This window comes from Pseudochaenichthys georgianus, unplaced genomic scaffold (genome assembly GCF_902827115.2).
Source record: "Pseudochaenichthys georgianus unplaced genomic scaffold, fPseGeo1.2 scaffold_481_arrow_ctg1, whole genome shotgun sequence".
Classification (NCBI taxonomy): domain Eukaryota; kingdom Metazoa; phylum Chordata; class Actinopteri; order Perciformes; family Channichthyidae; genus Pseudochaenichthys; species Pseudochaenichthys georgianus.
The window spans coordinates 88,740-114,758 of record NW_027263045.1 but is presented as its reverse complement, the minus strand read 5'-3'; the positions used below and the strand labels follow the sequence as shown (position 1 = coordinate 114,758).

Sequence of the window (26,019 nt, the reverse complement as noted above, 5' to 3'; positions counted from 1 at the left end):
ATCATGAAATTAATGTAGGCTATTTACTTAGTACATATCTGACATAAACGATTAACACACTGTTCATACTGCTCACAGGCTGATATCTAGTGTATTCATACCCCTCACTGTTTATTCATCATTCAATTCATTGTATATTTTATTCTGTAGATTGTGAACATTACTTTTCACTTTACTGCTTGTTGCACCTGGTTAGAAGCTAAACTGCATTTCGTTGTCTCAGTAGGCCTACCTGTAATCTGTGCAATAACAATAAAGTTGAATCTAATCTTGAGCAGGAACTAATGTAGGCTATTTACTTAGTACATATCTGACATTAACGATAAACACGTTTGTGCATTCTTTATGAATGCAAACCGAGTCAACCAACCCCCCATGTGTCCTATGTATGTTGGGGACCCTTTGTTTAAAACTAATTGGCCATCGGAATGTGTGGAGTCACATTCCACAGCTCTCCCCCCTCCTGTGATCCCCCGCACAGAGAGAGAGAGAGAGAGAGAGAGAGAGAGGGAGATCGCTCTTCTGGAGTGAAGAGAGCGGAAATAATGATATTGCAAGTTAGAAACGTAAAATGCATTTTGACAGACACTTGGGGGAAATATGCTGCATTTTGAATGTCCGATAGTCCACCATTAACACCTTAGTCCGTCTCGTCTCATCAACGAAAACTAAATATACATGACATACTCTGTTTTAGTAGATTTCGCATGAGAGCAAAAGGAGAATATCCGTGTGTAAGAGTGAAAATGTATGTATGTAAAATGAGAATATATGTGTGTAAGAGTGAAAATATGCTGCATTTTGAATGTCCGATAGTCCACCATTTCCACCGGAAATATCAAACATTTAATAAAAGTGAAAAACAATGAACAAGACTTAACGTATTCATCATAATTCATTATATTTATTTTGTTTGGATGTAGGATTTTTGACTTTGTTTAGAGCAGTGATCTTCTACTATATGAACATGTTGGACCCAAAATCACAAAAAAAAACGTAAAAACAGATTTTGAAAATTATTTTATTTTTCATAACACAAACATACACAACGAAACCATTTAAAAGCTGGAAATATATACATGGGATGTGACTATGATAATGTGAAAGTTTGATTGAGGTAGCATGGGATTTCATTCTGATAAGGCAAAAGTGTTATTATAAATATAATACAAATATATATATATATATATACACATTATGTACAACAATCTGTTTTTTCTGTCTTTATCTGTGCCATGCTTCAAAGCGGTTTCTGTCAACTACGACACAGAGGGCAACATCACAGATTCCTCCTCCTCCATGTCAAAAAACAAGCTTAAAGCTTGACTCACGTTCAGAGTTCTCTTCATCATAGTTGAGTCTTCAAAACTCAAAATCTATCTAACTATATCTAAATTCTCAATGTTTGTCTGTCACTTTATTTCAATCGCAGTCTCCCGCAGCCTCTCTTCGTCTCCCGCCGCCTGTCTTCGTATATCTTGGTCTCTCTCCATTTCCCGCCGTCTCTCTTCGGTTCCCGCCGTCCCTCTTCGTCTCTTTTTGTCTCGTTTCGTATCACTCCATTTAACTGATTACCTCACCCCCTCCCTGGTACATACATCCTGTTGAGCAGAATCTACAGTTTCCAGTATTTTCCGTTTCGTAAAATGATAAAATACGGCGAAGATATTAAAATATGTGCTTCCATTATTCATACTTCTGAAATATATGTGTATTAACTTTATATCATCATATGTCCGTATTTATTGGGTATTTTTGCATGAAACAAAGACTGGCATATAGTTTCAAGCCAGTACTTTCGACAGAAATACACATATACATCCTGTTGAGCAGGATCTACAGTTTCCAGTATTTTCCGTTTCGTAAAATGATAAAATACGGCGAAGATATTAAAATATGTGCTTCCATTATTCATACTTCTGAAATATATCTGTATTAACTTTATATCACAGTATCTCCGTGTTTACTGGGTCTTTTTGCATGAAACAAAGACTGGGATATAGTTTCCAGCCAGTACTTTCGACAGAAACACACGGCAATGTTGTCCGGACTGTTGTTTTTATGCGGCACCGGCTTGAACAGGTCATGTGATCTGATCACGCCGGCGTGACGGTCGACTCCAAAGGGTTAATATTAAATACATATAAGTATTTTTACAACTTATATTTAGAAATACTCTGTTGTAATTATTGATGCATACATGTGTTCATCCATTCAATGTGGCATCTGCTATAATGGGGTTAATGTATGATATTACTTAATAATACAATACATTATAATATATGATATGATAATTACATTTTAGTTTTATTCATTTCTTATTTCATAGTTTCTCATTATTATTATTTTTATCGCTCATCTTATTTTTGATTTTATTAATCTGTGTGAATCTGTGCTGTCCTGTTTTTCACTCTCACCCTGTTGCTGTTTGAACTACTGAATTTCCCCACGGGATTAATAAAGGTCCATCTTATCTTATCTTAATGTATACGTTTATTTACTTCAATCTACTGTACAATATTACAAGAAATATACTGCATAAAGCAAAATATTGATGTTTCTACAACACCCATTGTGTATTTTGTGAATGAAGCGCCATCTCATGGTTAATCCTGTAATTGAACAAATGGGGAAATTGGGCAATGCCCTCTAGCAATTTGGCAACACCCCCAGCCACTGGCATCCGCTGGGCTTTTGACTGGGACACACCCATTTGAGTCTGATCTGGAGTGCTACATCTGTACTTTAAAGAGTCCTTCTATCTATCTAGTTAACAATACTCTTTCAGTGCAGCAGGGGTCAGACTCTCTCTCTAATACTGATACTCAGTGTATGAGTCAAACGCAGTATAAGTACCTGCTCGATAGAGAGTGAGTATAACTGAGAGCAGTTTGTAGTAAAACCTGTTGAGTTACTTCAGCAGTGTTTTAATAACACAGGAACACCCTCCATTAATCATGAGCAGGTTGAACCCAAGTTGACGGTTTCTCCCTGTTCCGGTTTAACACACACACACACACACACACACACACACACACACACACACACACACACACACACACACACACACACACCCTCAGAGAAGACAAAGAGAGGAACACTTAGTCCTCGTGCAGAGCTGAAAACTGTGTCAGAGTTTTATCAAAATCATGTGTAATATAATGAAATAATAAAAAATGCAATTTGCCAGGTGTTTAGTTTATTTATTTACATTTCTGTCTGCGGACATTTCAATAACATCACATCCATGCCAGATGTAGTCAAGAAGATGTACATGTGTGTATCTAAACTTTATATCCTTTATTGTAATATTTCCTTTAGTTTTTCATCGTTTTTAATTCAATGACCACATTTTACAAACATATATGAACTCCTTCTCTTTCAAACTCTCCCATTAAAGACCGGCCTGTTCTGTTGCTGCTTTGAGTTTATTTCCTTGTACTTTTGGGTCTTTTTTCCGCAGAGGTGTAAAGTAACTAAGTACATATACTCAAGTACGCTACTTAGGTAACATTTTGAGATACTTGTACTTTACTTTTGTATTTCCCTTTTATGCAGAATTTATCGGATATTGTACTTGAGTAAAAGTAGAAGTACTCAGATGTTGTACTTGAGTAAAAGTAGAAGTACTCAGATGTTGTACTTGAGTAAAGTAGAAGTACTCAGATGTTGTACTTGAGTAAAAGTAGAAGTACTCAGATCTGGTACTTGAGTAAAAGTAGAAGTACTCATGTCTTGTACTTAGTAAAAGTAGAAGTACTCAGATCTTGTACTTGAGTAAAAGTAGAAGTACTCAAATCTTGTACTTGAGTAAAAGTAAAAGTACTCATATCTTGTTCTTGAGTAAAAGTAGAAGTACTCAGATCTTGTACTTGAGTAAAAGTAGAAGTACTCAGGTCTTGTACTTAGTAAAAGTAGAAGTACTCAGATCTTGTACTTGAGTAAAAGTAGAAGTACCAGAGTGTAGGAATACTCTGTTACAGTAAAAGTCCTGCATTCAAAATGTTCCTCAAGTGAAAGTAGAAAAGTATTCTCCTCAAAATATAGTGAAAGACAGTAAAAGTAGTCGTTGTGCAGATTGGTCCATTTCAGAATAATATATATGATATGTTTTATAATGATTTATCATCAAAGTGTTCTCAAAGGTGGTGGAGGTGCAGCTAGTCTGAAGTACTTTGTAGACTGCAGGGTAGCTGGTGGATTTACTCCAGGTGGAACTAAAGTCTGATTCAACACTTGGTTATATTTCACATCATTCATCCAGATCTGTAAAGTAACTAAAGATACTAAATACATGTAGTGGAGGAAAAGTACACCATTTACCTCCGAATTGTGGTGGGGTAGAAGTAAAAAGTAGCATACAAAGTTAAAATACCCAACTTAAGTACAGTACTTGAGTAAATGTACTTAGTTACTTCTCACCACTGGATAGTCAAGTAGTATAGAATGTGTATGATGAAACACGTGAAGTCAACATTCCAGTATCAGGGTCTAGCGGCTTCACTTGAATGCATCACGAGGTTACCTGAACCTGAAGGTGTCTCCTCCTCCTCTCCAAACAGCACCCCTTCACTCGCAGGCGGATTCATCCAGGAAGAAACCCCGGAGGAACCACCGACTTCTGTCCGATTTACAGAGCATTTTTGGGGGTTTACACACCGTCGCTTCCGCTGGTTTTGTCGCAGCTAAAGTCAACATGCTGATCAAAGAGTTGTGAGTATCTTAGCTTTGTATTAAAGTGCACTTTTTTATATGTATGTGTGGAGAGAAACTGTCTCTGTGGCTTAACTTTAATTATTTAACATTACAGAGAAAAGCAGGCCTGGTTAATGCTGTAGTTTGTTAAAATACATACTCCATACATCTCGATATTTTGTATCTATGTTGGTCTTTCTGTGGTTCTGCAGCTTATACTGGTTCAAGTATTTTTGACTCAAGGCGTTCAGAAATCCTGGGAATTTAACGTGTATTGGTTGTTAGGCAAAAAGTACATACATGCTCAATCATTAACTGTAGATTTTAAAGTTATTTAAGTATATCATGTATATACATATATATGTTTTATGTCGCTTTGTCGCTGAAGTGTCTCTTTGCAAACTGTGTTGTGTCCTTATAGACAATCTGTGTCTCTTTTAAAGAAATGTTGGGTCCCTTTTGTAATGGTTTAGAGCGTGTTTGTCATTGCCATCATAGTTGCTTCTGTCTGTTTTTAATATTTTGTGTCGTCCTTCTGGTCATTACGGGTCTCTCCGAAGCAATGTTGTTCGTCTTCCAAGTCATTGTGTGTCTCTTTGCCGCTGCTTTCGGTGTCTTTGTAGTCCTTCTGTGTCACTTTAAGGTGTTTTGAAGTTATTTGAATATCTTTGTAGTAGTTCCATGTGTATTTTTTGCCAATTTCTGTCTCTTTGATTTACTTCGGTGTCTCTTGTAAGCCTTTTGTGTCCCCCTACCGTTAATTGTGTGTCTTTTCTAGTCTTGTGTCTCTTTTTTAAAGGTCTCTTTTAAAGGTGCTTTTTGACGCTCTTCCTGGTTAGCTTCTGTCTCTTTGTGTGATATGTTGTGCTGAGGGTCAAACATGCACGTGCACGGCTTCCTCCAGAGGTCCCGGGTTTATTTGTTCTTGATTGCAGTTTGTCAATTTCCTCTTCCTCTTCTCGAGGTTCCTATAATAACAGGACACGAGAACAAACCAATCAAAATCCACCGTTTTAAAAGCAGTGCTGTGAATAAAATGCTGACTTCATGTTGAAGCTGTGCATAATGTGAAAACGCTGGATCATATTTATGCAATATGTTATGCTTTTATGGCTACACCAACAAGTACGGAGATGCATTAGTAGTTTAGAATGTCCTTTCTGAACTGCCATGTTTAAGTTCGGTCGCTTATTCGTGTTCTTCCTGCATTTTCTCACTTCAATATTGTGTTTTTTCATATTTAGTCAAGAAGTCAGATTTGTTGTGTGTGTTGACGCATATAAGTGCTGTTGTAATAAGAACATATATGTATCTATGGAGCTCCTACAGATATGACTGTGGTATATTTTCACTCAAATCAAGGCAATACATTACCCCGATAAATATTCCCAAAAACATATAGAAGCTTTTAATTTCCTCACGTTTGGGATGTTGAACATGTCGATCATTGATAACACATCCTCCTGTAGCTCAACACTATAATTGTCATTAATGAATTGTTTGTTTGTTGTTATTTATGCGCACTGACATCTTGTTTCTTTCTGTCTCTTTCAGCCGAATTGTCCTGCCTGTTTCCGTGGAGGAGGTAAGGACTCTTTCACTTTTATTTGAGCACAGGCGCCACATTCATTGACATTAATCTATTGTTATTTGTTATCTAAGTACTAGGTTTAATGACACGGCTTGTACCAATGTACTGTCTTTGACCTGTTGGCTGTCGGGTCCACAACTCGGCTTTAAATATCAAAAGAGATCATTCATTTTAAATGCTCACAGATGCATTGCATTAGCATCAATTTAGCATACTGTAAATTCAACTTTTAACGTGATCTTATGGATTACTTTGTGTATAGAAAGTGTTGTTTTTTCAAGCATTTGACACACTTAAAGGTGGGGTAGGTAATTAACTTCAGAAACACTTGTTATATTCCATGGAATGCTCTGAACATCCCGATGGCAATGAATATCTGAAGTGATTTGACAATAAATCCATAAAAAATATCTCATCTGTGGAAGCCGTGGCGCTGTAAAAAGCTCGACCAATCATCTGAGCCGGCTAAAGTAACTGGATGGCCTACCTGCCTGTCAGCCTGCCATCGGGGCACACACTGATCTTGTGCCCTCATTGGTCATGTGCGCGTTCGTGTGTGTTGGAGGAGGGGCTCTGTGAGGAAGTTTGAAGGAAGGGGCAGAATTTCTTCGGCTGCGAGGCTTGATTCCTGTTAGTCGAGAAACTGAGCGTCACGATTATAACCGCCCGAGCTGGAGAGAATCTGGATCACATGGGATAGGGCTCAGTGTGTGTGAAGGGTTCATGCATGGCCTCTCAAATCAGAAACGTGTATATAATAGTCGTATACATGGTAGCAGTTGTAATGCTCACTGGTCCCATTATTTAATACTTACCTGACATTTCTTCAGCTATTTTGATTTCTTTATCATACATAAGTTATAAGAATACAGCATATGTTGTTAGTAATACTGATTTAACTCAACCATGTCCCTTTTTTTCTTTCTCAAATGACACCTTTGTGAGTTGGTTGCCTCTTGTAAGCTATGCACGCACTTTAGAGAGGATTTAATGGTCATTTTCAAATGTAGTAAGTTAGTCAAAATCACAGCAGCTCAGACTGAGATGATGTCCAGGTTTCCACTTCATGTAAACACTGAAATCCTCTCTTAGGTAGATCTGCACTTTGTCTCATGTTCACCTATTTTAAAGTAGCTCAAAAAGGGGTATATGTTTCTCTAAGTTGCTGAAATTGACATAAAAACTAAAGTAATACATTTTCAGTCCGTAGCATTGGTTAATCTAAAAAACAACACTTTATCCTAAACTTCCCATGATGCATCTCAATACCATTTGATAAGCTCACATCCTTTACAATCCAGCAGCTTAACCCAGTGATACTTTCTTATAATAAAACTATTAAACATCTACAGCCACACCCTGTTTCTGTCAGGTTACACACACACACACACACACACGCGCGCACACACACACACACACACACACACACACACACACACACACACACACACACACACACACACACACACACACACACACACACACACACACACACACACACACACACACACACACACACACACACACACACAACACACACACACACACACACACACACACACACACACACACACACACACACACACACACACACACACACACACACACACACACACACACACACACACACACACACACACACACACACACACACACACACACACACACACACACCCTCATGTGTTTTGACTGGCATTGATGACCACCTCCCGTCACGTCAAGCAGGTATTTTTCGTTTGCAGCCGAAATGTCGTGTTTCTGTCTCTGAGTTTCTGCGTTACGTCTGCGAACAATGAGAGACACTCTGGTTTTTCCCGATAAGTCACATTCCTGAGTTTGTAGTCATCTACAGACTCTGGAATAAGGTGTATCCTGAGAAGAGGGCTTGGCATTGTACCGAATGTATTATTTTTTTACATTTAAAACTTATGGTAACACTTATTCACCATCAACTAGTTGTTAATTAACATATTAGAGACAAACTACTAGCTTATTGGTTATGAACAAGACTTCACTTTAAAAAAGAGAATTCGGAGTTAGAAATACAACATTTTGAGTTATTTTGACACAATTAACACTTATAGTTTCATGTCTTGTTCCATAAGAATAGATCATATGTGTTAGGTGTTATTTCTTGTGATTTGGGGCTATAATACATTTTTATTTGATTCTGTCTCTGAACTGGAATGGTTTTATTGAATGTATTGCTGATTGAATTCCTGATTGTATGAATGTTAACCCTCCTCTCTCCCTTTGTGTCCCTGCAGTACCAGGTGGGTCAGCTGTACGCCGTGGCAGAGGCCAGTAAGAATGAGAGTGGAGGGGGAGAAGGAGTCGAGGTTATAGTGAACGGGCCGTATGAGAAGGATGGGGAGAAGGGACAGTTCACCCACAAGATCTACCACCTGACCAGGTACGCTGCTCACCTCATAGTCTGTGTTGGATATGGCGTGTGTGTTACATGCATGGATGTATAATAAGAACTGGATACAGCATGGGAGGCGGGGCCTCATCCATTCCTATGAGATTTGCTCATTGGTGCAACTTTTGAGAGAGCGAAACGTCACAGATTACCCGGCATGCCTGAGAAGTACCCGTATGTCCGCTCATAGCGCATGCGCAACTTTAACCAACATGCTCGTTCACATCAATCACGTCAATTTGCGTACACGTAACAGCACCGCACGTTCATGACAGCATGGTAATGGTTTGTTATTATGATGGCTTTGATATTAACGAGGCGGCAGTTAGCAGCTAGCGGCTAGCTAATAATGATGCTAATGTGCACATCAATCGTTATGTACTTATATTACGCTGTAACAGGATCTAGTGATATCCGACAGAGCTTCATTTAGCATGAAATAATTATTGCACTGTATATATATATATATATATATATATATAGTGCAATAAGCTTCTTAGTGCAATAATAAGCTACAGGGACGTTAATCTAACGTCGTTAATATTAAGTTCAAAGTTTATTTAATACAACAATTACGGTACACGATTGAATCATACAGCCCATTTAGTATAATATTTTACAAATGATGAATTACAGCAAACGTGCAATTGTCACAAACGAGCTGAGGACCAAAATTCAGAACACGGGAAACCAGAGATAGTCAGCTTTATTGAAGGCAATAGGCTGGTAGGAGACAAAACGGCAGATAGTAGGCAAAGGGCTGGTCGGGGACAGGCGAGGGTTCCAGGAGACTCAGTCGAACTGCTGCAGGGTTAATGACCTTGACAATCTCGAAGGGTCCAATAAACCTGGGTGCTAACTTCTTAGACTCCACCCGAAGGGGAATGTTCTGAGTGGAAAGCCACACCCTCTGGCCTACCTGGTACACAGGTGCCTTGGTGCGTCGGCGGTTCGCTGATGTGGCGTACCAGTTAGCAGACTGAAGCAGAGTTGTTCGAGCCTGCCTCCAAGTCCTCTGACAACGTCTGATGAAAGCCTGGACAGACGGACAGGTAACCTCCTTCTCCAATGCAGAGAACAATGGGGGTTGAAAACCATATGCACACTGAAAAGGGGAAAGACCAGTAGCGGAACTGATGAGGGTGTTGTGGGCAAACTCCACCCACAGGAGTTGTTTTGACCAGGTTGTGGGATGATCAGAAGCCATGCAGCGGAGAGTGGTCTCCATCTCCTGATTCTTCCGTTCGGTCTGGCCATTGGCCTGTGGGTGGAAACCGGAGGTGAGACTGACCGTCGCCCCGATCAGTTCACAAAACTCCCTCCAAAACACAGAGGTGAACTGGGGCCCCCGGTCAGAAACCACATCAGTCGCCAGTCCGTGAATGCGAAAAACGTGGATAAGAATCAGTTCTGCCGTCTCCTTAGCTGACGGGATCTTAGGCAGGGGTACGAAATGAGCCATCTTACTAAACCGATCTACCACCGTCAAGATGGCAGTATGTCCGTGGGACGGTGGTAGACCAGTCATAAAGTCCAATGAAATATGTGACCAAGGGCGACGTGGGACCGGTAATGGATGAAGGAGGCCAGCTGGCGCTTGGTGAGATGGTTTGTGCCGATTGCACACAGGACAGGCGTTCACAAACTCCCGGGTGTCAGCCTCCCGCGTGGCCCACCAGAACCGTTGTAGAACCTTCCCTTTGGTACGTTGAATTCCAGGGTGGCAGGAAAGTCTGGAGCTGTGAGCCCACTGAAGCACCTCAGCCCTCAAAACCTGAGGCACAAACAAACGGTTGAGAGGACAAGAACTAGGACCGGGTTGGTCCACCAAAGCGGTCTTAACCCTCTCCTCAATCTCCCAAGTGAGGACGCCGATCACCCGAGGAGCAAGAAGAATAGTGTCCGGAATACCCCAGGTGTTTCCCCCCCCTCCCGAACTGCCGGGACAAAGCGTCGGCCTTAACGTTGCGGGAGCCCGGGTGGTAGGAGAGGAAAAAATTAAACCGGGTAAAAAATAATGACCACCTGGCTTGCCGGGAATTCAGTCTTTGGGCCGACCTGATGTATTCCAGGTTCTTATGGTCGGACCAAACCTGAAATGGTTGTTCTGTCCCCTCAAGCCAGTGTCGCCACTCCTCCAACGCCAACTTGACTGCTAGAAGCTCCCGATTCCCCACGTCATAGTTCCTCTCCGCCGGACTCAATCTCCTCGAAAAGAAAGCACAGGGATGGAGCTTCTGGTTCTCACCAGAACGTTGCGACAGGATGGCCCCCACCCCTACGTCAGAAGCATCCACCTCCACCACCAACTGACCAGCGGGATCTGGTACCTGCAGGATAGGAGCCAATGTAAACCGGCCCTTGAGGTCCTGAAAAGCCTCCTCGGCTGCAGGGGACCATCGGAACGTCACCTTGGACGAGGTCAGGGCGGTGAGCGGGGCGGCCACGGTGCTGTAGCCACGGATGAACCGTCTGTAAAAGTTGGCGAATCCCAGGAAACGCTGCAGCTCCTTCCGGGAATCAGGGACCCGCCACGAGGTAACCGCTGAAACCTTAGAAGGATCCATCTCCACACTTCCTTGACTCACGATGTAGCCAAGAAAGGCGACCGAAGAAGTGTGAAACTCGCAATTCTCCGTCTTGACGAACAGCGAGTTCTCCAGAAGTCTCTGGAGGACTGTCTGGACATGATGGACGTGTTCCTTGAGATTCTTTGACAAGATTAAAATGTCATCCAGATAAACAAAAACATAACGATCCAACATGTCCCAGAGTACGTCGTTCACCAATGCTTGGAAAACTGCAGGGGCTTTGGTAAGTCCAAATGGCATCACCAGGTACTCGTAATGTCCCGAAGAGGTGTTGAAGGCGGTCTTCCATTCGTCCCCCTCACGGATTCGTACCAGGTGATAAGCGTTTCGTAGATCCAGCTTAGTGAAGATTGTAGCCCCCTGTAGTAACTTGAATGCTGACGAGATGAGTGGCAAGGGATAACGATTCTTCACCGTGACGTCGTTCAGGCCCCGATAGTCAATGCAGGGTCTCAGGGTCTTGTTCTTCTTCGCCACAAAAAAAACCCCTGCTCCTGCGGGTGATGTGGAAGGACGAATAATTCCTGCAGCCAGAGAGTCATTGATGTACGTCTCCATGGACTTCCTCTCTGGTGCCGAAAGCGAGTACAACCGGGCCTTGGGTGGGACTGCTCCTAGATGTAGCTCAATGGCGCAGTCATAGGGCCGATGAGGTGGGAGAGATGTCGCCTTAGCCTTGCTAAAAACCTCCTTAAAGTCCAAATATTCTGCCGGAACCCCTGTGACATCCGGAACCAGGTTCATATCCACAGATAGTTGAGGTGCGGAATCCTGCTTGAGGCAAACCTGATGACAGGAGGAACTCCAACCTAGGATAGACCCAGTTGCCCAGTCAATGTTTGGGTTGTGGCGGCGGAGCCATGGATAACCCAAAATCAGAGGGATTTGGGGGGACCGTAGCACATGAAACTGGATTGTCTCATGGTGGTTCCCCGACATGAGCATATGTACCGGCGTCGTCTGGTGTGTCACCGTTCCCAGTAGGTGACCATCCAAAGCATTAGCCGGTACCGGCTGGAGCAACCAAACCTGTTGGATGCCCAGCTGTAGTGCGAGCTCCTCGTCAATGATGCTAACATCTGATCCGGAGTTGATAAAAACAGCCAGAGCCTGAGATTTGCCTGTCAGGAGGAGTTGAGCATGGCACAAGGGTCTTAGATTGGGGATCAGCTCAGAGGTTTGGCCCACCAGTATACTCCCCATTACTGATGAGCTCTGCCTTTTACCGGACAACGGGAAACCATATGTCCAGCCTGACCACAGTAAAGGCAAAGATTACCTCTTCGACGTAACTCCCTCTCCTCAGAGGTAAGACTGGTACGACCCACTTGCATGGGCTCAACCTCCCCGTACCGTGAGTCAGAGTAGGAATGGGAATTCTCCGCCGAAACCAGAAGTCGAAATCTCCCAGAAACCGGAAGCTGTTGCTCTCCTCTCCGGGTCTGGATTCGTCTGTCAATCCGAGAGGTGAGCTCAATCAACTCATCGAAGGAAGCAGGGAGATCATAGGAAACCAGCTCATCTCTCATATAATCCGCTAATCCTCTCAGATATGCGTCACACTGCCCCGGCTCGTTCCAGCTGCTGCGGCGGCTGCTGGTGCGGAAGTCAATAGCGTAATCCACCACCGTGCCGGAACCCTGGCTCAAACTCAGCAGACCCCCGGCAGCATCGGGACCCAGACGAACGGAACCGAACACCTTCCGCATCTCCGTGGAAAATGCAACAAAAGAGGCGCAGGCTGACGTCTGCTGCTCCCACTCTGCAGTTCCCCATAAACGGGCTCTCCCCGTCAGATGATTAACGGTGAAAGCTACACAAGCCGCCTCGGAGGCGAAGGTGTGTGGCTGCAGTGAAAACAATATGGAACAGTTTGTGAGAAAAGGACTGCATCCCTCCGGCTCACCAGCGTAGCGTTCCGGCGTTCCCACACGAGGCTCCGGGGCGTATCCCGTCGGGCCAGGGGCTGGAGCGAGCATCGGAGCTGCGGGCGGAGGGACGGTAGCAGCCATGGTAGCAGCTAGCTGTTGTACCGTGGCGGCCATCTGTTGCATCTGGGAGGTAAGGTAAACCAGCGTTTGTCCCTGGATTGAGGTTGCCTGGTGGGTCTCGGTAGCTAAGGTAGCTATCGTGACCTCCTGTCTTTGGATGGCATCCTCAACCCTTTCAAAGCGGTCTCTAGGAGACCCGGTGTTTGCTTGGTCCATTTCTGGCCAGATCGTTCTGTCACAAACGAGCTGAGGACCAAAATGCAGAACACGGGAAACCAGGGATAGTCGGTAACCAGCTTTATTGATGGCAATAGGCTGGTAGGAGACAAAACGGCAGATAGTAGGCAAAGGGCTGGTCGGGGACAGGCGAGGGTTCCAGGAGAAAGCAGGACGGGAGTCGCAGGTACAGAACGGGTCAGGGAGCAGGCGAGGCAGGCTGGTCAGGGACAGGCAGGGTCGAAACCGGGAGAGCAATCTGAAGGGTAATGCGGGAAAGACTGGCATGCTGAAAAGTACGATCTGGCACTGAGGTGAAAGTGAAGTGGGCCTAAATACTAATGGAGCTGATGGGTGTAACAGAGTGAGAGAGAGACAGGGTGTGACTACCAGGTGACTAAGGAAAGTTAATGCAGAAAATAGGTGAGTGAGAAAGCAAACTGTGACAGCAATATATCCATTATTACAGCTCCGTGGGCTGGCAGTAAGGCGATATGGTCCGTTGTTATTGTGCATCCATGGGTAAAGATAAACGCATGTAGTGCTGAACACGTAACATGAACGTGCCGGGCAGCGCGGTCCCGTGGGTTAGATGCGCGTTCATAATGCAGAGGGAAATAACTCTCAGAATAACGTTATTAGCACATTTTACAACTTGAGGAACGAATGTTTTTAATAAGGGCTATACAAGTGTTCATACTGGGTTGTTTATATAGTTTAAAAAAAATTATCCAACGAGTTACAGACCACTCTTTCCCAATGTAAGACAATGGGAACAAGTGTTTCCGGGCCCAGCAACCTAAAGGAAGTGTAGTACCGCCGTTTGGCCACAACGAATATTCTCATCAGACTCCGGCGCACTTCCTGGGGGCTTGGGTACATGTTGTGATCATGGACCCCTCGTCTCTGTTGTGTGATTGTGATGTGCTTGTCACCGATCTGCAGTGCGCAAGTGCGAGATAGTCCGCCATATTGGACAACTCCGGATGGCAACCTAAGTAGGACAACATTGACACAGTGGCTTTTAGCAAAGCTCAAAAAGAAAACTCGAGAGAGATGAGTTATAATTACAACGTGACTTCACTATTATTTAACAACTCTTTTTATTGGGTTCTTTTATTTGGGGTTAAGTACATTGACAGAAGTGAGAAATGGATTTAACATCTGTTAGACAGCTATCATACTGAATACATATTTACTGTGAATGTGTGCAAAAATGTATGGCATATATCTGGCCAAAAGCCACTGTGTCAAGTGTCCTTCTTGGGTTGCCGTCCGGAGTTGTCCAATATGGCGGACCATCTCGCACATGCACACTGCAGATCGGGCAGAGCTGCAGATCGGGTAGTGACAGTGCTATATGTGACATGTATGTAGTAACGTGTGTTGTTTGGCTTGTATTGTTCTCTTTCATCCTTTTATCTCTATCTACTTGTCTTTCATTCTTTCTTTATAACTAATGCTGTTGATGTGTTGTGATTAAAGGTCACCTATCATGCTATTTTTAGGCAATAGCATAGGTCTCAGATATATACAAATATATATTGGTGTTTTGCTCCGAATACCAAACAGATCACCCATTCTAGCCATGCCTCATATCCCTCTATTTCACTTCCTGTTTTCTAAAGTGCTGATTTGGGGGATAAAGTTTTAAAAATAAAAAAATTGATAAAAAATAAAAAGGAGGGGTCTGAGCTCATACGGGACCCGGCAGCTACTGTCTAAACTAAATGCTGCCGTGATGAAACGCCATATCAATAATACACCGTTTACTTTTTTCTAAAATATTTTTTAAATCCTTCACATCATTAATAACATAAAAACGTATATTTTTTTAATAGTATAGTTAGTTAGTTAGTCAATTTATTGAACATGTCAGAAACAAAACAAATATATAACAATAATATATATATATTCTCCTTTCTTTTTTTTTTTTTCCTTTTCACTCAGATTAATAATTATAACAAAGTACCAAAAAAAAAAAAAATAAAAAAAACAATAATAATAATTTTCAGATAGTCTCTGTTCATGTTCAACAGGGGCAAGAAGAAGCTTAAAAAACGTTTCTGGTCCTCCCCCCTCTAACATATATTTTTCTTATAAAACATTAGGTCATCGTCATCAGCGACATGTTTGTCTTGTTAATCTTTTCTTTTTTTTTTTTACAAAACAATCAGAAAGAAATTACTTTTTACAATTACAAGAAATAACAACAAATGAGATTTTACAGGTCCTGTTCATAACCATTAATGATTAGACTCCTAAATAATACTTTCATTTTAGATAGACTTGTACAATATTTCAGTGCATCGTTACAGTTATTCCACAGACTAACACCTTTTGATGAGATGCAATGAAGTTTGGCATTTGTTCGTACGGGTGGTTTTTTGAAAATGCAGTTTCCTCTCAACGTGTGCATGCTTTCTCTCCGTGTGAAAAGTCCCTGGATATTATGAGGTAATTGTTGATTTGCGGCTTTGAACATAATTTGAATAGTTTTATAGTCAACCAGGTCTTGTAGTTTTAGTGTTTTTAGTTTGATGAACAATTTATTTGTTGGTTCTCTGTAGGTAGTTTTATGTATAACTCGTATGGCTCTTTTTTGCAGGATGAAGATAGGATGTGTATTTGTTTTATATGTGTTCCCCCAAACTTCCACACAATACATCATGTATGGAAGTATGAAGGAGCAGTACAGCATAAACAAAGAAGCTTGATTAATTTGGTATTTGGCTTTATTCAGAATTGCTATTGATTTGGATATTTTGGCTTTGATATAGCTTATATGTGGTTTCCAACTTAATTTATTGTCTATGATTACTCCAAGGAACTTTATTTCCGATACTCTTTCTAATTGGACGCCATTTATAGTGAGTTTCTTCTCTGTATTGGTCGATCGATTCCCAAATATAATGAGTTTGGTTTTGCTTGCATTCAATGTTAATTTATTTTGGTCAAACCAGATCTTCATCCTGCTCAGTTCCTTCTCCATTGTGACCAATAGCTGTTCTAAATCGTCCCCACAGCAGAGTAGACTTGTGTCGTCTGCAAAAAGAATGGTTTTAATAATTTTTGATACTTCACATATATTGTTAATATACAGAATAAATAGTAATGGCCCCAAGACTGAGCCCTGAGGCACCCCACATGTAACCTGCAGTAGTTGTGATGTATGGCTTTGTAGTTCAACGTACTGTTCCCTGTTGTGTAGGTAGCTGGATAGCCATGATAGTGCAACACCTCTAATGCCATATCTCTGTAGTTTTTTAATTAATAATTCATGGTCAACCGTGTCAAATGCTTTTTTAAGGTCCAGAAATATCCCTATTGCATATTCTTTCTTTTCTATTGCCTTAGTAATGTGTTCCATAAATTCTATAACTGCAAATGATGTAGTTCTGTTTTCTCTGAAACCATATTGTTGTTCATAGAGTATGTTATGTTTGGTGATGAAGTCATTTAGTCTTGTATAGTAGATTTTTTCCAGTATTTTAGAAAACTGTGAGAGCAATGAAATTGGTCTATAGTTTGACAGTAAATGTTTATCTCCAGATTTATGTATTGGTATGACTTTAGCAGTTTTCATTTTATTTGGAAATACACCGGTTTGTATTGACTGATTACAGATGTGAGTTAGTGGTTTGGCTATACATTCAATAATGTTGTTAACTGTATACATGTCAATATCATGACAGTCTGTAGACCTTTTACTCTTAAGTTTTTTAACTGTGTCAATAATTTCATTTTCATCAGTCCCTCTTAAGAATATAGTTTCCTTCACATATATATCTTTACTTTCAACACCATCACTACGTGCCTTTTCATTTCCTTTTTTAATAATGGTATTTAATACATTCCATGTATTTTAATGTTATTTTTGTTATCCTCCAATAATTTGTTGTAATGATCCATTTTGCTACATCGTATTATCTTTGTTAGTTTGTTTTTGTATGACTTGTATTTTTTTTCAGCCTCGACTGATCCATTCTTTAAGAAGTCTTTATATAATTCATTTTTCATTTTACATGCATTTAATATTCCCTTAGTGATCCATGGTTTTTCAGCATATTTTTGTTTCACTATTTTCTTTACACGAGGACAATGTTTTTCATACAGCCCTGATAGAATATGTAGAAATGATTCATAGGCTTCATTTGCATCTTGCACATACACTTTGTTCCAGTCTTGTTTAGATAATTCTTCTTTAAAAGAATGAACAGACTCTGGTGTTTTGTGTCTTGTAATTGTGACTTTTCTGGTGTCTTTTTTGATCCTAGTACAGTTCTGTATTGTTGCAAAGACTGGCAGGTGGTCACTTGTGTCATTGATTAATATTCCACTTATTACTTTCCTATCCATAACATTTGTGAATATGTTGTCAATGAGTGTAGCACTGTGTGATGTTATTCTGGTTGGTCGTGTGATTGTAGGATATAAACTGTTGCTATACATAGAATTAATAAATTCTGTAGTTGCATTGTGTTCTTGTGGGTTCAGCAAATCAATGTTAAAATCTCCACATACAAAGAGCATTTTCTTGCTGCTTGTGTAGTTATACAGTTCAGCTAGCTTTTTCTCAAATGTGTCAATACATGATCCTGGTTTTCTATACACGCAGCTTATCAGAAGGTTTTTAGATGTTTTCATTTCAATTTCTACTGTTATGCATTCCATAATGTTGTCTACAGCGAAAGACATATTACTGACAGATCTACTTTTGTAACTTTTGTTAATGTAAAGTGCAGTCCCCCCACCTTTAGAATGTGTCCTGTTAGTAAAAAACATGTTGTATCCCTCGATTTCAACCATGTCAGCTTTCTCCTCACTAAGCCAGGTCTCTGATATTGCTAGGGCTGTAACTTGTTTCTCCAGTTGCCTTAAACAGTGTTTGATCTTTGATACATTTGAAATGAGGCTTCTGCTATTAAAATGTAATATTGATATTGATCCATCCATTATTCCATTTCTTTTGAGTTGATCTTCTGTGTAGTATTCACATTGGTTATGGATGTTATTGTAGAAATTATTTTCAGGGTCAATATCCTTTTCAATGTCTTGTGATCTATGTTCCGTGTATTTGAAACATTTCAAGTCCAGTTTTTCATATTCAGCAGGTGAGTGATTTGTGTCCAAGCTCATGGGTGTTCTTAGTGTGTAGCTTTTCAGGTAGGCCTACCTTATGTTGATTTTGATGATTCATTCCTCAAACTGATCCAGCTCGGTGATTTCCCGGATAATGAGCACTTTCGCTATCTCTGCTGTTGATCCATTTAGTTTGATAAAAAATTTACAATTTGTCGACCATGTTGCTTGAATCTTGTTTTGTTTCCTAAGAATACGTGCTCTCCTTGCGATGTCCGCGTTCTTCTTCGTAAGGTGTTCGTTAATGTAAACATTGGTCCCTTTTAGTTTCCTTCCTTGTCTGAGGAGTGCATATTTCTTTTTCCTGTTGATGAACCGGATTATTATTGCTGGTGTGGCTGATGTGTTCTTGCTCCGCAGGGCATGACAGGCCTCAATATCTCCGCCGTCAACAGATATGCCCTTGCTATCCAAAAAGCAAAGCACCTGTTGCTCCAGCGACTCACGGTCCACCTCCGGAGCGTCGGCTCCCCCTCTCCCGGCGGTGGTGTCCTCTGAGGCCGCTGCCGCCCTGGCATAGCTTCGGTGTTTGGTCTTCAGGCCGCTGATAATCAGATCGTTCATCCTGGTGTATTGTTCGAGGTCGGCCACTCGATTCTCCAGAAAAGTGATCTTGTTGTCCTTTTCAATGTTTTGTAGTTTCAGAGATTGTATTTCTCCCATTAGCTCCATGATTTTATTTTGCTGCGCCACGACTGTTTTGATTTCGGCTGACAAGAAGTCGAGAGATTTCTTAATCTCCTCCACCTCGTCAGGGAGGTTTGCACTTTTCTTGGGTGCCATTTTGGGGCGAGAGGAGTGAAGACACGGGACACCTGTGCATGTTTCCCTCTTCCCTGATATGCAAATCAGACACATATTTGTAGTCAATAACATAGATTTTATATTGAAAGTGTGTGTGTGTGTGTGTGTGTGTGTGTGTGTGTGTGTGTGTGTGTGTGTGTGTGTGTGTGTGTGTGTGTGTGTGTGTGTGTGTGTGTGTGTGTATGTATGTGTGTGCGTGTGTGTGTGTGTAGTAAAGTGATAATGCCGGACATCATCAGGAAGCTCGCTCCCAAAGGCTCTCTGGAGGTTCACGAGGAGGCGTGGAACGCATATCCTTACTGTAAAACAGGTGAGTCTCACTCACACACACACTCACACACACACACACACACACACACACACACACACACACACACACACACACACACACACACACACACACACACACACACACACAATCTGTTTAAATACACACTCCAGCTGTTTACGGTGTGTGTGTTAATAACTCCTTCTCGTTCTGTCCTCTCTCTCCTCCGCTCTGCACCGTTCCCTCTGATGCAGTCCTAACTGTGAGTATATTATGTTATGACTATACTATAGGGAGAAGAGTTAGACATTTAGTTGAGTCGATTTTTATGCACGATAATGAGGATACTAAATACAAACACTAGGGGAAAACCCAACAACATCTTCGCCTATGAAAAAGGACCTTACTGCTCCTCAAAATGAATAAATAATATGTGTGAAATTACCAGAAGCATCCTACAATAAACTTCAAGAAGATATTGGTAATGTTTTACGTTGTCCTAAATGCCATTCATGGATCTCCATACTGTAGAGCTTACGTTGAATTAAAGCAATGAGTTATTGATTTGACAATAATTGGCTCATTTATTTTTAATCTTACCAGTTAAAACCAATTGAGAGAAAGTGTCAGTGGTAACCTGGCACCTAAGAAAATACAATATAAAATAGTTGTTTTTTTATCTTATTCAAATAGAGAGATAATTATTTGGCCTGGAAACAATATATATGAAATGCATCCGGGAGATTTTGACTGCAGTGCATGTGTTTGAAGAAAAAAATGAAGATTGACTCCAAAAATCCTGAATGGCGTGTGGTGCAGTGGGTAGTGCGTTGGTGTTCGGTTCAGGGTGTCACAGGTTCAAACCCCACTGCAGTCAGCATGTCTTTGGGTGCGTTTCACTTCTCTTATTTTTAATTTCCTCGCTCCTCGGGCTCGGTCTCACCGGAAGTTGATTTGTCTGCGCCATCTTGAGTAGCGTCCCAGTGGCCTTATTTGTGCCAGAGGAGCGATAATCCTCTGACACTTGCCCCGCCCCCTTACTGTTTATCGCTCACTGATTGGACGATGCATCGCATGCACTGATCTGGCTGCTGTCAGACGATCAGCTGTGCGGCGTCATCACAAACGGACGTGGCTTCACGTGACGCTCCGGAGGAAAGGACGTCCCATTGCTCTTAAAACTCATTTCCCTGCTTCTCGTGGTTTCCTTGCGTCTCTCCATGCTTCCTTGGTGGGAGGGACTAGACGCAGGGAGAGGACGCAATTGAGGGACGCAAGGAATCCATTTAACCGAAGCGAGACTCTTCACCCCAAAGTGCTCCTGTGGGGATTGCCCACAGTGTTGAGTATGTTAGTCGCTTTGGATAAAAGCGTCTAACAAGTGACGTGATGTAATGGATATGTCGAGGCCTGATTATGCATAATGGCTCAAATAATGTTTCCCATGTCTGTTTACAAACTGTAACTCTTCATAATGTTGTTGTTGTTGACTGATCCTATCCTCGGTCTCTCTGTTGTTTACAGAACGAATACATGAAAGAGGGGTTCGTTATCACCATCGAGACGTGGCACAAGCCTGATATGGGAGAGCAGGAAAATGTAAGTGGATGTTAATGATGTCCAAAGAAGCTGTATATTACTACTACTAATATTTGTTCATAAATATGTATCCTTGTAATTTTGTACGACGATTAGCTTTTCATTAGCAACCCGTCCCTTCCAATGGTCTTTTAGTCTTTACCTGCTTTTATATCGTTTTATTTATTTAACAGTTTTAAAAGCAACATTTCCTTTTACGCTGGTCTTTTAATATTTGAATCGTTTCACCTTTATTAGAATGATGACGTTTTTATTACTATTATCTTTTTATATAGATTTGAACCGTACCGATATGTTTAATGTATGTTATAGGGTTTCATATTGTTACATCATGTTGAGTCTTGTTTTCCGAGAGGAATCTTCATTTTATTGTGTTTTATTCTTATTATCAAACATGTTGCTGTCTCTTAACCCAGGGGTCTTCAAAGTGTGGAAGGTGAGCCTCCCCTCAGAGAACATAAGAACAGCCGCGCCCCCCCTCCCAATTATTATTGCTGCTATTATTATTGTTGTTGTTGTTGCTACAATGCAGGGGTATTATTATGCAGTGGAATGCCCTTACCTACTGGCCTAGTTAAATCAAAGTGGTTACTTTCTGTTGGCTGGGCAGTGAAGTTTTACACACTGTCTTATTTGACTTTCTCAGGACTTACAACAGTTTTTTGGGGGCAGACCCCCTCAAAGAAAAAATATATTTACACACGCAAGGTCATCATCTTAACAGTTATTTATGATCATCCGTGAGCAGAGCATCAAGTTGCCTATAACGCTGAATGCAGCGATTACCATGTTGTTCAGCAAACCGCCTCACAGACGTATTAAGATCTAAAGCGTTAGTGCGCTTTGATTCAATGCTGAGTGCAGCCACTCTGACAGGCTCTTCTCTGTCATTGTAGACCGCACCTCATTCCTTCCGTCTACTTGGGTCCGAATGCGCCGTCCCGCTCAAATTAAATCGCCGCCAATCACAGGGGTTACAAGGCTCGCGTCTTGTGCTGCATTCACTTGCACTCGGACATTCAGGATTTTCTCTCATAAATGTCCGATGAGCCACAACTTTTCTTTCAAAACAAAGATGCCAGCTGGGGTGGCAGCCGGTAGATCTGCCCCTGCTTGACCGGTACTTGCTTTTGATCAAAGTCAAGGTGGAAAACCACACAGATAGGCGGAGGTGAAGGGAATGAGCACTTTTACAGCCTTATTGGCGAGGTAGTGGAACTCGGTCTCCACAGACGGCCAAAAGTGTGCAAGTGACGCTTTCTGCCAGACGCTGTCTCCTCTCTCACTTTAGGTAACTGCACTAAAAATCGATCCACGTTGCCGCTCGCATAAAGTTAGCCGAAGTGAACTAGCTAGATTTCACTGTTTCTCGTTATTTTTTTCTCACGCTGCGCCTCCCCTGAAGCTCTCTGGTGCCCCCCAGGGGATGCGCGCCTCACACTTTGAAAACCGCTGTCTTAACCTGTTAAAATGTTATATTTTGTTGCATGTACCTGTAAAGTTCTTGACAAATAATCTGAGGGGAATTTCTTGTTGTTTATTTTTAACTTGTGAGGTGTCGCCATTTTGTAAAGCACTTTGAAAAGTACTATATAAATAATATATATAATATAACTAATGAAGCTAATGTGCTGGAATCAGAACCAAGTTTGTGTATTTCATATCTCCCAATATAGAAGTGGGATATTATTTAGATTTAGTCTGCAAGAAAGGCATCTTAAATTCAATATAACTGTAAAATGTGTAAAATGCGTCTTCCAAACCTCTGACCTCTTGGTTCTGTTTCGCTGCAGGTTCACGGCCTGGAGAAAAGCAAATGGGATAATGTGGAGATAGTCGACATCGACATCGCTGACAAAAATAGCATCTGTCCAAAGGTAAGAGTCCTCTGCATGTTCTCAAAAACAAGTCCATGTTTTATGGGTCATCTTTAACCCCCTGGTTGTATTTGCTGAGTTTGCTTCATGTTTGTCCTTCTGTGTGATTGCTCTTCTTTCTCTCTGTAGGATTACAACCCAGAACACGATCCGGCCATCTTCAAGTCGGTGAAAACGGGCCGAGGGCCGCTGGGACCGGAGTGGAAGGTGAGAGGAGGACATGTTTGTTTATCAGGACTACAGGGAAAGTACTGCTGCTAACATTTTAAATGCTGGTGAAGAAGAAGAAGATACAGAATCGCCTTTTGTGTATTATATCACTGGATTCAAAGATTCAAAGGTTTTAATATCAAATGCACAAAAGCTTCAGTGTAGAAATGGCAATGAAATTCTTCTGACCAGAGGCCTGTACTGCGAAGCAGGATGTTCGCTTAGCGGCTAACTTCAGGGAAAACTCGGGGTTTCCGGTCCTACGAAGCTGGTTCTCTTTTTAGCGGGCGAGATCTCCATGGTAACTGATGCTGTACGGCTAGCCTGCCCCGGAGCAGGTTAGGTTGCAGGCTAAGAGCTCAACTCAGTGAAAGCACCGCCTGCTTACCAATCAGAGCTCAGTGTGTGGAGTTTAAAGCGATCAAGTCATATTACAGGAGAAAGGAAATACAGAAAAGCTGCCGTTGCAGGAAAGACGGCCGGCAAAAATCACCGACTGTGTGAACGTGAACACAGGGTTCCCACGGTACCTGGAAAACATGGAAAACATGGAATTAATGTTTTCATTTTCCAGGTATGGAGAAGTCATGGAAACTGAGCAAAAGTGAACACTTACATGGAAATAGAAACAGTTGTCCTGGAAATTGTTATTGGATGAGGTGTAAAATAGTAATAATATGAAACTATTGAGCACAGAATTAAGATGAGTTTATAAAAACCCTTTACATATAAACAGCTTTTACTGTAGATAGAAATGGATGATCCCATGTTGTAGAGCATGCTCTTGGCATCCTATATGGTATATTGGATGTTGGAATTTGATGCAGGCAACTTGGTGATATGGACTTTAAAAGTATAGTTTCGGATTGGTGGACTTCAGGAATAGTAACGTTACTCGCGATCTCAATAGAATACATGCATTTCCCAGCCAACACGGGCGCCTTGACATCTACAGTGAAACTTCTTATGCAAGTTTATCCTCAAATGTAAGTAGCTGTGTTTTAACTGTGGTAAACTTGGGTTTATCAACGTTAGTTAGTAAGCAGTGCAATCTTGCTAACTAGCTAGCAACTTGAGTTTGAGTTTGTTTTGAATTTGGGTTTGTTAATGATGGTTAGCAAGCACATGGAGTGCAATCTTGCTAGCCAACATTCAGTTTGCTAACTAACTAGCTAGTGTTGGCTAGCTTGCATTGCTAGCTAACTACCAATACATTTTCACATTAGGCTGTGACATTACTTCTATACTAGTTGACATGCATAGTCTAGTCTTGATACATTTTGTAACATTCATTCTTATATCTACTTTTAGCTATTTTGTGATTTTTCGTTTTTTTCTTAAAAAAAAATCATACTAGTAAATAGGAACATTTGGGGTGAGACATTTTTGAAAAATCATTGATCATGCCTAGACTGATTCTATACATCTATACTGTTAAGCTAAGCTTACTAGTGGGGTTGCTGTACTGAGGAACCACAGGGGAACCAGCCTTATGTTTTCCCTTTTAGGTTCATTAGTAAGACTCATAATCTCAAATGTGTGATGCATTACGGGAGGGAGTGACAATGACACGCGGCAGATTCAAGTCACATTGGAAAGATGACTCTCAATACAAGGACTGGATTGGAGAGGTACCAGGAGGAGATGTCCACAAGGCTTATTGCAAGTTTGCCGCAAGTCATTTGACATCAGCAATATGGGGGTCGCTTCCCTCAAGACCCTTTTAAAAGGACAAACCCACACCAAGTTAGCTGGACAGCTAAATAATGAAAGAAGAATGACAGATTTCTTGACTACAAAAACAGGAGAGGGAAGAAGCGGCCCAACAAGCCAGGATATCGAAAGTGACAGTCAGGTGCCCAGTACCAGCAGTGAACAGCCTACGGAAAAAAGCTCTGGAGCTCAGGGGAAAACGTTTTTTTCAAGCCAAGCTGTATTTGAAGCAGAGATTCGCTGGGTCATGAAGATGGTCAGGTCACACTTCACAAGCTTCAGGGGCCTATAGATCATCACTTAATATGGTACCTGGAAAATCAGGAGGTAGCATGGAATTTTTTTTCAAGGCAAGCGTGGGAACCCTGGAACATGAATAGAATATCACCTCCATCTTCAGAGCATTATATTGCATACAGAGCAATCTGACTATTAGAACATTCGCGTTAAGAAAGCTTACTTCAATATCTGCCACAACATAAGTAACCGGATCAGAGTACATTAAGTACAGTCCGCGGCATATCACTTGATAATGTATCATATATCTCCTGATCTGAGTCAGCTGAGCCGTATCTGGCCGCGCAACACTCACAGTGTGTTACGATTGGGTGAAGCAGGTAGGACTCAAATGCAGGATAACGAAAAGCGAGCTTTATTAAATAATATAAAGCTGTGGCAAAACAAGGCAGTATCCAAAATATCCAAAAAACAACGAGCAGCACAAGGAACACAGACCGTGGAATAACATGGAGGGGAAACAATGAACCGACATGGAACACAGGGGAAGACTAGACTAAATACACAGAAGGTAATCACAGAAACAAGACACAGCTGGGCAGGAAGGAGAACACAAGGACAACAGGTGAACACAATCGGGTTATCAGGGAGGGAAACAGACAG

The 26,019-nt window shown here is 41.6% G+C and overlaps 1 protein-coding gene across 1 annotated transcript in view; it reads left to right on the top strand.

The window, feature by feature from the left end:
• The first annotated feature begins 3,867 nt into the window (after positions 1-3,867).
• The window catches only part of LOC117442825 (phosphatidylinositol transfer protein alpha isoform-like), a 25,373-nt gene continuing 3,221 nt past the window's right edge, over positions 3,868-26,019 (top strand). The window contains exons 1-8 of the mRNA XM_034078786.2: positions 3,868-4,713; positions 6,250-6,280; positions 8,554-8,699; positions 19,665-19,762; positions 19,975-19,982; positions 21,245-21,319; positions 23,113-23,196; positions 23,326-23,403. Of these exons, the coding sequence (XP_033934677.1) occupies positions 4,697-4,713; positions 6,250-6,280; positions 8,554-8,699; positions 19,665-19,762; positions 19,975-19,982; positions 21,245-21,319; positions 23,113-23,196; positions 23,326-23,403 (537 nt within the window). The 5' untranslated portion in view covers positions 3,868-4,696. The remainder of the gene's footprint in view (positions 4,714-6,249; positions 6,281-8,553; positions 8,700-19,664; positions 19,763-19,974; positions 19,983-21,244; positions 21,320-23,112; positions 23,197-23,325; positions 23,404-26,019) is intronic.